The sequence below is a fragment of the Carassius auratus genome, unplaced genomic scaffold (genome assembly GCF_003368295.1).
Source record: "Carassius auratus strain Wakin unplaced genomic scaffold, ASM336829v1 scaf_tig00001658, whole genome shotgun sequence".
Lineage (NCBI taxonomy): Eukaryota > Metazoa > Chordata > Actinopteri > Cypriniformes > Cyprinidae > Carassius > Carassius auratus.
Genome location: NW_020523378.1, coordinates 89,154 through 101,562, shown reverse-complemented (window position 1 = coordinate 101,562; position 12,409 = coordinate 89,154). Strand labels below are relative to the sequence as shown.

Below are 12,409 nucleotides of genomic sequence, written 5' to 3'. Positions count from 1 at the left end.
ATAATAAGAAAATAACAGTAATATAAACACAGATAGATAGATAGATAGATAGATAGATAGATAGATAGATAGATAGATAGATAGATAGATAGATAGAGAGATAGAGAGATAGATAGAGAGATAGATAGATAGATGTTTATATCTCATCATTCGGCAATTATTATTTGCTCAAAGTTATAAAATCGTTAATAGAACAAGTGTATTCGTATATCACTAATTGATTAATGTAATACATTTCTTATATTTAAAATAAGAGCTGCGTGCTGTGCAGTGACACTCAGATATGGAGTAGATGGTATGTTAAACAGTATAACATTTTGAATGCGTTATTATTTGTTATTCAAAATAGCCCTGGAATATGAAATCATATCCCGTTGCTCATATTCATTGCAGTCCAAAATAATTCCACATGCTTAAAGTCTAGCGTGACCGCACCTCTACTACTCGACCCCCTGATTGTCCACACTGACTAGACAGAAAATAGTATGTTTTAAAAAGTTCACCCATATGTCTGCTTAGTGACAACAGAGCTACGAATCGTAGCTTGTAAATTTAAATCTTTTGACAGAGGTTTCCAGAAATATAACAGTCCTGACTTGTTTGTGTTTATGAGGATCCCTGTGGCCCGGTCTCATGGTGCATGTCTCCTTTCTCACAGTTCTGTCGGGTGGACAGCACAGTCCTCTGCGGCGCTCAGTGTCTCTGACCCCTCCGATGAGCGGCGGATCTAACCAGCCTCTGGGGCACGGATGGCTCTCCCAGGAGGACCTGCGTCCCCGCGGGCCGGCCCCCGACCACGCGCCCATCTCTCCTCAGAGCAGTGTGGCGTCCTCGGGCAGCGGGGGCAGCGAGCACCTGGAGGAACACGCTGCTGGCCGAAGTACATTCCATGAGGAGGGCAGCGGGATGAGGGGTGAGCCACAGAAGTGTTCTTGTAGACTAAACAGATCTTGAAAATAATGAATTGGTCTAATTAGTCATGATGAGCCCAGGGCTTTAAAAACTAGGTCACTTACGAGAAAAATGATCCTGCATTGCTTTTCATCTGAAACAATGCGATGTCACTCTCAGATGTGCCGGCATGGCTGAAGAGTCTGCGCCTCCATAAGTACGCTGGGCTCTTCTCCACCATGACCTTTGATGAGATGATGTCACTGACGGAGCAGCAGCTGGAAGCTCAGGTCGGTGTTTTGATACGATTCGTTGCTAGGATGCAAAAGTGACTCTCTTACTCAATAGTTTTGTCTTGTGTTCCAGTATAAATAAATACGATTTTACATTTTAAGAAATTTTTCAAGATGGTTTTACAAGCTTATGTAAGACAACAAGTCTTGTATTTAGAGAAAACAATTCAAATTTAAGGTGTTTGTGATTTTTAAAACATGGAAAAAAAACACATGATTTCCCTTTTGTATTGCATTTATATTTCTCACCTCATTTGACACCCCATTTTTAATCCGTTTGAAAAGACATGATATTCCCATGACATCATTTTTAGTCAATTGTAGATATATAATTGTAAATCATGGCGGAGACTTAATAAAAACAAGAGTATGAATTAATAAAACATAATAGTGTAACACTTTTATTGTCCTTGTTACATGTACTTACTATTATAACAACAATAAATTATGCATAATTACATGCAATAAGTTAATTAGTATTTCTCAGTACTTAAATATATTATAACTCTGTAAAACGTGTAACTATAATTTGCTCACTTGTCTTAGTTAAATCATGTCTTGGCAAAGCTCAGTCAAAAATACTGATGAAGAAAATCAGTTTTGCAGATCTCCAATGTAAAAATGATTAAAGCAAGTAATATTTCCGGAGAGGTTCGAGCATGTACAAGATACAGACGTGCTTGTGAGAGTTTGAGCCAATCGAAAGACTCAGTTACTCAATGGCTCTTCTAGCTATTTATGTGATGCAGAGGTTGAAAATCAATTACAGTGTCTTGATTTTAGCAAATAATTTGTGCATACAACTACGTATAGCCTGCTGTGTTTTTGATACTGCTACAGGTCATTTCTGAGAAATAACATGTCATTTTGGTGACTGTTACTTGTGGAATAATGCACACAGGGCCTCATTGGGTGTTTTTATGTGTGAAATGTGGCTATTATTGTAGGGGAATTGTATATATTGTTTCCATCATGTATACATAGATTTTTAAATTGTATATATTGCAGCAGCTTTGCATAGTATGAGATCTGTTGTTATGTCATACAGCATGTCAAATTTATTTTTTCTCTGATATAGCAAGTCACCAAAGGGGCACGGCACAAGATCATCATCAGTATTCAGAAGCTGAAAGACAGACAAAACGTGCTACGCTGTTTGGAAAAGGTCAGAGACTCTCTTTCCCCATCTCTGCTTATTTCAACACATAGTCTTTGTTTTTGTGAACGGTCCTATTCATCTTAACATTTGCAGTCATTCACATTGTGGATACTTTTTCAGATTCTTTTACTGTTTCAGATTTGGGTTTGAACCTTTAACCTTTCAGTTTCCAGCCTTGATCTTTAACCGCAGTGCCACACTTACTCTGAAGCCCAGCCATTATCATTTTCACATGCAATTTGTATTAATTATTTAATGTCCTCTATTTAATTCAAGGACACAATATTTGAAACAACAAGAGACAGGAAGGAGCCAGATGTCTAATTTCAGAGCAGCCTTTTCATCTCGATGCATTTGTAGCCTCAGAAATCAGACACCTCCTCCTGATAGCTGGATCCATTTAAAGTTTTAATGTCCCGCATGTGTCGGCCCTGTTAAGAGTCGCACCGTGCGACGGGGAAACAAACATGCTCGTATTTCTGGTAGACCTTTATTATGTCCTCACATGTCATTTTCCGCCTCATTACAAGTCTGAAATATCCCGACACCTGACAGTTGCCAGTATTGAATTTATGGAAGCGTCCAAAATAATGCCGCGCCGCAACCTTGAATTTAAGAGCTACGCTCGCATCCATACGTTTGTCATCTCTCTCTCTCTCTCGTTCAGGACATTTTGGAGGGAGGGAATCTACGTGCTCCTTTGCTGGAGCTCCACCAGATCATCCAGACGCCTATTAAAGCCTGCAGCACAGAGGAGTCTTCACAGCGCCACCTGCTGAGCGCTGAGGGGAAGAGCAGCATCGCCACTTCCCACCTGGCTGGAGGAGAGACGGAGGGCAGCTCCACGTTCATAGCTGAGGGAGACATCCCCGCTCAGTTCACTCGCGTCATGGGCAAAGGTTCATATGTAGTTCTTCTCGTCATCTAAGAGTCATTTGAGGAATGTTTAGGTCATCACTTTCCATAACTTTATCTTGCCGCCGACAAAAAAAATGGGTCAGAAGATGTTAGACAGAGATTATGTAATTTACTTCCTTTAGCTCTTGCTGAGTTTTTCATAACTATACAAGATTAAAAGTCATACTGAACTAATATAGTTCAGTTTGGCATAGCGTAATCAGTTTTTTTTTATTTTTATAAATATGTGACTTTAACTCTTTCTGTGTTTTTGTGACAGTTTGCACACAGCTCCTTGTCTCAGGGTCGGATGAGGAGAACATCAGTTCCTACTTACAGCTTATTGATAAGTGCCTTATCCATGACGTGAGTGTTCATCAGCTTGAAGTATCTTTTAATTCATTTCTTAATACATGAAGGTTCTTTGTCTTATTGCGAAAAGTTAATTCACTTTTTATAATTCCCATTGAATACAATCATGTCCTTACTTGCTGAATATCCTGTTCCACTCAGAAAAGTGTCAAATGATGGAAGTAAAATGGTTAGTGAACCAGTGTTATTGTTAACCACAACTAATACTATTTTAAATAATTTTTCAGTAAAGTAAAATTGTCGAAACATTAAATTTATTAAAACTAAAGCATAAATAAAGCTTAATGGAAATATTAAAAATGAAAGCACAAGAAAAAAAACTTAAAAGTGATAATATAAAAATAACATAGTATTCAAAATATTAATAAATACTATTATTATAAATGTACTATATATATATATATATATATATATATATATATATATATATATATATATATATATATATATATATATATATATTATCCATCTTCTTATCAGGAAGACTCCAGATTTTTAAGAGAGTCTCTGAGAAATTAAACTTAAAATTCACTAAACATTCATTTGATTTCATAAGGTTTAAGGCATTTGTTAGGTGCTTTTATCCAAATCAAAGTACAAAAAGTGTTTTAGTTTCTCATGTGAGACTGTTGAGATCAGCAGATGGTGAACATACAGTTCTCTTTTCTGGTTTGTATTATCCTTATTATTGAAACTTCTGAAAAAATGACATACTAAATTTAAGAATAAGCAGACACGGCCCCATTAGGCAAAGTTCTGGAGTGTCCAGGTGTTAGGTGTGAATTATGTTGAGTCTCTCACCGCTGTGATGTCACAGGCCTTCACAGAGACGCAGAAGAAGAGGTTGTTGTCTTGGAAGCAGCAGGTGCAGGTGCAGTTCCGCTCAATTTCACGGAGAACTCTCCTGGACCTAACAGGACAGAGGAGGAGGTAAAATGAATTCTGGAGGTCATGGTTAGAACTAAAGCACAATTTAACCTCCTAATTCTGTTTCAATTCTGTCGAGGTTATCCCATGATGAGGCTATAAATGAAATTCCAAATTTACATAATATTTTTGGGTCAATATTATTGAAGCGTTCACCCCGTTTAACCTATAAAAAAAACTATTTCAAAAAAATCCATTGTTATCCATTAGATTCTATTTGTGGTTAGTTTGACATCAACCAAAACATTTTGAAAACATGAATTAAAAATACAAAAAAAAAAAAAATGGTGCTTTTACATCCATCACATTATTTTAGCTTGTGAAAATATAGTGCACTTATTGATGTTTAAATACCTACCTGAGATATTATGGAGAACTTTTAAAACATGATTATGAAATTATCAATTTTTATGAAATTAGGAAAACTCAAACAAACTCTAATTCTTCAAATTACTATATGACATTCTGGAGTACTTGATTTTGATTGGTCAATATTTGTACTTTGTGTGAAGACCAGAAATCTATAACTCTATATTCAGCTAAAAATGTATTTCATCAATTTAGTTTGGTACTTAGATGTGCATTGAGTTGTATAATGTGCAGTCAGATAAACATTATTTCAAAATAAATTGCTATTGTAAAAATGGCATTTGACTCTATGTTATTGTTCATATATTTCTAAATGATTAAGTAAAATTAAGTGGAAGTAATTTGCTATGACAGCTGTCATCTGATTAGCAGAGCAGTGTTTCCCGACAAAACCTGGTTTGTTGCTTTAGTTTAGCGAATTACGTCATGCTGTGAACGGACATTAGCCCAGAACAGTCATTTTGAGGTTTACTCTGTCAGATACGTTGATTGATTCAGTGCAGAATTATTGCCATCTGTGTTTTTATTTATTGGACTAATACTTTAATGATGATCAAAAACCACAGACCACACAGATGTGTTTAGGACCATGAGTCACGGTTTGCCGTCACTCCCTACTGGATTACATCACCGCCCGAAAATAGAGCATATGGTACTCAACAAGAATCTCCTATTTTATGGTTCAGTATGAGGCATTGTGGACTTCTACATCAGTGGTTCTTTTCCGCAAACTTTTTAACTTTAAATTCCCCCATTGTCAAAGTAAATACAAAAATGCCCTCCTTCATAGACTCAATCATACCAAAAAACCATGAGTCTGTTAGATATTAGGGCTGTAAACTATATGTTTGTATGTGTTTGTGTGTGTGCATATATGCACACACACACACACAGCAGGTAAACTAAGTACTGAATACATCATCATTTGTCTTAGTAAATATTTTTTAAAGGTGCTGATGACATGAAACTTCTTATTTTCTATTGGATTCAAGTCAGGTTATTGGCTGAGCAATTCTAGCAGCTTAATTTTCTTTCTCTGAAACCAATTGAGAGTTTCCTTGGCTGTGATTGGGTTCATTGTCTTGCTGAAATCTCCACCCGTGTGTCATCTTCCTCATCCTGGTACTGTAGGTATTTGGACTGATCCAGCTAATATTATTTTCCCCTCACAAGGGGCAGGATTGCTTTCGAATTACTGATAGATTTCAGCTTGTGTCATGGTCTTCCATGCCTTTTTGCACCTCCCTTTCTTCATGTGTTCAGTACTTTTTTCCTGTGTCTTTCCAGTTTATTACACAGAACTTAATTTCTGAACTTGTTTGTTTTTCTTTTTCTTTGCATGTATGGATTACTTGGGTTGTTACCAACATCTGGTGAAAATTGCAAGTCAACAGCACCTTTAGAAATAGATTTTCTGAGAAAAATGATGAATAATACTTATTTTACCCGCTGTATATAATTAATCACATTATAAAATAATTATGTATAAAAATTATGTAATTTATTCTCCATGTATATTATACTGTACTATATTTCAATATATAAATAAGATTTATTTAATTTATATAATTTATTAATCAAAATACATTTGATTCAAATTTGTACAAGTGTTAAAGTTGCTTTCTTTTTTTATAATAGCATCATGACACTGTCTGATTTTTGTATTTTTTTCTTTCATTTCAGCAGTCGTTACGGTCAGTCCAACTCCCTCCCAACCACGGGATGCGTAGGCAGCGGCATTCCCACACGGAGGACCTTGCGCCAGTATCAGATGCGGAGTTTGCCTGGTGTCAGACCGATCCTTTTGGGTACCACCGGTCTGTTCGGACCAACTCCCCGAAGTGGCAGCAGCACCCCTACGGTCCTGAAGCAGGGAAGACAGGTCTGTCATTTCACAAATGTGCCCTAGTGCCTTCATGGTAGCTTCCAACAACACCCAGCCCTAAGCGTCAATGACTTTATTACCCTTACCAGCTCTAGTTTTTGAAGTGTAAAGGAGCTAGAGGCAATTTACAGCATTCCAGAAATCCTCCATCACTGTCGAATGGAACAACTGAGCATCGGGTTTTGGAAGCGCGGTGATAACCTGGCATTCTTGCGTGTCTGCTCGAACATTTTTCTAGGCACGCTTATAATGAGAGGAAGTTCCATCTGCCTCCCTGGTTCAGAGTCTGTGGATGGTGGGGTTAGGTGCGCGAAACAGCCGATGAGTCATGTGTGGGGAGAAGTGTGACTGGAGGGAGGAGAGAGAAGAAGAGGAGAGAAAGAAAGAGAGAGTGAGAGAGAGGGAGCTAGTCAGAGGCAGTGAGAACAGTGCACAGGCATTTCCTGTTTTTCCCTGCTCGCCTGTACGGGAGGGCCAGGAAAGGGGGAGAGGGAGTCAAATGAAGGGAGTGAGAGAGAGAGAGAGAGAGACTGAATGAAAGTCGGATACGCAGGTTAGAAGAACATATATATTCACATCAGATCACTAAATTAATGGAAGAATCGTAATAAATGATCATTTGTCCTAGTTAGACATCACCCTAATTAATCACCGAAAATATAACCCCCGTCCCAAATGTGTCATTACCATAATAGAAAAAAAGTATGTATGACATATATTTTAAAAGTACACAGCTGAGTTTCAGTTACTCAAAAGAAGAAGGTTTTATTACAATGAGAAGAATGGTACAATATTATTACTATATTTAAATTAAATTAAATATAAAAATATAATGTGTGTGTGTGAATATAATAATTGAATATATTATTTTATTATGGTGAAATGACAAGGATATGTTTTTGTAAGATTAATTTAAATAATGTAAAAAAAGTATTTTATAGAAGAAAAGTCATGTTTAATACTGAATGAATAAGAAAGGATTTGTTTTCATTACAAGTCATTTGATCTTTAGAACAATAAAAGGCTTCTTAATCAGCTGAAACTGTTTTACATGTATTATCCATTAGTTTAATGAACATGAGCACAGTTTCTAGTATGATGTGATTGTAATTAGGCTGATGTGTTTTTGTGGTAGGGTTTGTGGTTTGCCAATCCAGGGGGCAGTAACAGCATGCCCAGCCGCACTCACAGCTCAGTTCAGAGGACCCGATCGCTACCCGTCCACACCAATCCACACACCATGGCCATGTTCCAGCAAACCGGTAAGAGACCAGAACTCAAACACACTGATCATGTTTAACTCACAGTCTGCTCAGGCAAAGCAGAAATACAATCATCTCTGACGCAAAAAAATTACTTTAAAAAGGCAACATTTTAAAAAAGACTTTGTCTCTTTAATCAGACAATGTTTATTTATTCATTTATATATTTATATATTGCTGTGCATGAAAATCAGTAATAAATGTTCGAGTGTGCATATATATAAAGATATTAAAAAATATTTTTGTTGTTGTTGACAGTATTGTGTGTGTGTAATATATATATAGAAAATGTATGTATGTATGTATGGTGTGTGTGTATATATATATATATATATATATTCTTTTTTTATTAATATATAATATCCATATAATAGTATTAATAATAATAAAATATATATTTTGGATTAATCTTTGTGGTCTGTATATCTGAAACGTGAGGACAGCTTTTCCTGATTTTTGTTCATTAAAAAGATTTCTAATTTCATCTGACATGCTGATACCCTGATTATAAATATATTTCCTTGGTTAAATAAGAAACTACAGAACCATAAAAAATTACTTGTCCAAAAAAAAAAAAAGAAACATCAAATATTTCTTAGTGGTCAGACTCTGACTTGAAAGAGTGTCTCACATTTAAAGCAAATCTTTTCTGGCTTCTCTGTGCTGCGTGCTCCACTGACACACATTCAGCACAGACAGATGTTCCCCTCTCTCCTGAAACTCACTTCCTTTAGTTTGCTCCATTCTCATGGATTTACAGAAATACTCGACCCCTTCGGAGAAGAAAGAGATGCTGTGCACGAGAGTGTACAGTGTTTTTGTGTGCTAGGTTGCATGTTACAATGACTTTCTTTGTGCAGCATGCCTGCCACTTTATCTCTGCGACTCATTCCCCCTTGTGTTCTCATTGCCGCCCATCCGAATGTGTTCACATTAACGCCTTAATTAATTCAAAGGCAACAAAGAGAGAGCACTGTGAGAGAGAGACTTGAACGGGCCTTACAGGATCTGCTGCTTAAAAATAGCAGGTTGTCTGTTCCGTCCAGCCAGTGGTTGCCTAACTCAGCTCTTCCTTCCCACAAGGGATTTTCAAAGGCCTGTTTGGTGTTGACTCAGCTAAAGACGAGCACAGTAAGGGCCGGCCCAGCCCAAGCAGCGCTGCAGGAGCCCTGAGCAGCCCGACTCTGCCCCACTGAGACTGAAGCTTCTCTTTAGAACAGAGCTCACACTGTAGACCAGTGTACTACTGAGGGAACTATGAACACGATCAGTTCACAATCAGTTCAGTGCAATTTGCAAGCATAATTACTGTGAATTTTGAAAATTGAGGTCGCAATGTTGAACTAGTGATCAATGGTGTCTAAGATGTGAATGAGACCTCTGAGAGGTTTGAAATGCATCTTTGTTTGCTGCCTTCTCTTGCTGGTCAACTTCTCAGTGTGTGTAATTGGTCAAAAGAGAATGAAATTAAATGTATAATGTCTGGGCTATAGCTGTTAAGGTTAATGGCTTAAACCAAGCAAGGGTGATCTGTATCCATTTAGCTTCTGAGCAAAACTCTTGGCCCTGATTGCTCCAAAATGAATGCTTCATTTAAAGGAATAGTCACCAAAAAAATCATTTTATTTTAGGCCATCCAAGATGAAGATGCATTTGTTTATTTTCTTCTAAAAAGAAGAAATTTAGCATTACATCACCAGTGGATCCTTTGCAGTGAATGGGTGCCATCAAAAAAAGGTCTTAATGGTGGACTTGTTTTTTACACACACATACACACACACACACACACACACACACACAGCTTTAGCTTCACAAGACATGAATTGATGTGCTGGGGTGGTGTGAATTACTTGTGGTTTGTTGTGATGTTCTTATTAGCCATTTAGACTCTCAATCTGACGGCACCCATTCACTCCAGAGTATCCACTGGTGACCAAGTTATGTTACGTTTCATTTCTACAAATCTCTTCCCATGAAGATACAAACTCATCTACATCTTGGATGATCTGAATGGGAGTAAAGTTTAAGCCAATTTTATTTTTTTGGTGAACTATCTGATAAAAAGAGATCAGGTTCAAATCTGGCCTGCATTTTGTGCTTGTTCCGTTTACAGATTTGCTGTTGTTATCTACTGTTTCTTTCCATGTTTGGTATATCAAGACATCAGTCAGTGTCATGTTGCCCTCACTTGACTTGTTATGTGTTGTGCATTGTCATAACTTGTTGAAGTTGACTCAGTTTGTTTGTCATTTTGCAGATTTACAGGTGCCTGTGACTGAGCCTGACATCAATAACCGTTTGGAGTCTCTGTGTCTCAGCATGACTGAACACGCTCTGGGAGGTACGTGTCCACTTCTTGCTCAAGTTATAAATACTGTACTTAAAGGATTATTTCACCCAAAAATGAAAATGACATCAACTTATTTTTTTTAGGGAAATGAATACTTCTATTCAGGAAAGATGCGTTAAATTTGTCAAAAATTAACAGTAAAGACATTTATTTCACTTTCTATTTAAAGTGTTTTAACTTTTCAATTTATCAAAGAATCACATCCCATTTTCCACAAAATACTAAGCATCACAACTGTCTAAAATATTGATAATAATAAGAAATGTTTCTTGAGCACCGAATAGCATTTTAGAATGATTTCTGAAGGATCATGTGACGATGAAAACTGGAGTAATGATGCTGAGAATTCAGCTTTGCCTTCACAGGAATAAATAGCATTTTAATATTTCTTATAATAACAACAACAACAGTTGTTTTAATCTAATATTTCACAATATTCCTGTTTAAGGTATTGTTTTTTATCAAATAAATGCACCCTTGGTAAGCATGAAAAAACGTATTTAAAAAAAATATTTTAAGATATTAACGTCCATCGCTGAAAACAGAAACTACTTGTTTAGTATTTAATACTCTGTACTCGTCTTTTGGTACGAGCTGAAAAATAATTTTTTTAATGACTGAATACTGTTTATTTATCAATCTGTGTGGCAAAATCCTCTGATTTTATTCCCAATCCATGAGAAGGGAATTTGAGGAAATGGTTTGGATCTATGCTGACCATGGCAGGATCATGAAACCCCCCCACAGGACAGTGTCTGTTAGGACTTCAAAAGGCTTTCTTTGTTTTCCTTTGAAAATGTTCAAGGGAAGACATTTTTTCTTCTCCGAAACGTTTTTATTGAACTCTTTGTGGTGTTTATTTGGTGGGAGATTTAGACAACGCTTCAGACACAACAATCTTCAAAAGAGAAAATATTGTGACTCAGTTTCAGACAGAAAGGAGCGTTACTTTGTATCGTCGCGGGATCAATGCAGTGAGCATTCCCATGTGAAGTGGAGGTTTTCTTTGCATAAAGAGTGTTTTTTCTCTCAGGGCTGACACAGAGGCTTTCAGTGCAGTGGGCTCGGTGCTGGACAAGCACAGCTTTGTGTTTGGGGAGTGCAGGCAGACAGACAGGAGAGAGGCAGGCAGACAGGCTGAGTCAGGCAGACGGCAGAAGCAGTGGGCAGCTCTGCGGTGAGCTCAGGAATGCCCCGCTCGCTCCACAGCTGCCAACAGAGCCTGTAGTGTTCTTGTGGCAGCGTACCCCTATACTTTCCCCCTCAGGACCTCCACCTCTTCTGGTCAGCAGCCTGCCTGGGAGTTTTGTGTGCCCTCATTACGCAAAATGAGACAGCTTGCTCTGTGAAAATGTACGGTCGGGAAGTCCAATTCATTTTAAATGAACCAGAAGCAAAAAAAAACAAAAAAAAAAAACGATTCATTGAGTTTTTTTGAGTCACTCAGAGGCTTCCCAGAAGTTCTGCGTGATAAGTGACACTGCCATTCAAAAGTTTAGGGGCAGAAAATGTTGGTTTGTTTTGAAAGAAATTAATACTTTTATTCAATGAATACTTCTATTCAAGGATGCATTAAGTGCTTAATATTTTCTAGTAAGTAAATCTTTTTTGTAATTATTATATGGGATAATTGTTTGTTATTTTCATTTGAATATTTTAAATATTGTAAAGTTACAGTACCGTTCAAAGGTTTCAGCTCAGTATGTATTTTTTTAAGAAATTAATACATTTGTTCAGCAAGGGTGCTTTAAATTGATAAAAAGTGACATAACTGTTCTCTATGGAAGCCCGTTTCCACCACTGAATAAAAAAAGGTAATAGTGACTTTTTATCTCACAATTCTTTTTTTTTTTCTCAGAATTGCATGATTATAAACTCGCAATGGCGAGTTTATATTTTACGATTCTGAAATCAATGAACTTGCAATTCAGAGAAAATAAGTCATAATTGGTCATTTGTATCACAATTCTGACTTCAGAATTGCATGATATAAACAAAAAAAAA

The 12,409-nt window shown here is 36.9% G+C and overlaps 1 protein-coding gene across 2 annotated transcripts in view; it reads left to right on the top strand.

Moving 5' to 3' along the window:
- Positions 1-12,409, top strand: part of LOC113069479 (protein Smaug homolog 1-like) — a 40,015-nt gene that overhangs the window by 23,070 nt on the left and 4,536 nt on the right. Inside the window, exons 4-12 of one of the 2 annotated variants that reach the window (XM_026242576.1) lie at positions 659-913; positions 1,072-1,181; positions 2,263-2,349; positions 3,011-3,242; positions 3,521-3,606; positions 4,430-4,542; positions 6,595-6,790; positions 7,929-8,055; positions 10,313-10,396. In XM_026242576.1, coding sequence (XP_026098361.1) covers positions 659-913; positions 1,072-1,181; positions 2,263-2,349; positions 3,011-3,242; positions 3,521-3,606; positions 4,430-4,542; positions 6,595-6,790; positions 7,929-8,055; positions 10,313-10,396 — 1,290 coding nt within the window. Of the gene's footprint in view, positions 1-658; positions 914-1,071; positions 1,182-2,262; positions 2,350-3,010; positions 3,243-3,520; positions 3,607-4,429; positions 4,543-6,591; positions 6,791-7,928; positions 8,056-10,312; positions 10,397-12,409 lie in introns of both variants that reach the window. The other variant, XM_026242575.1, reaches the window with a different exon arrangement.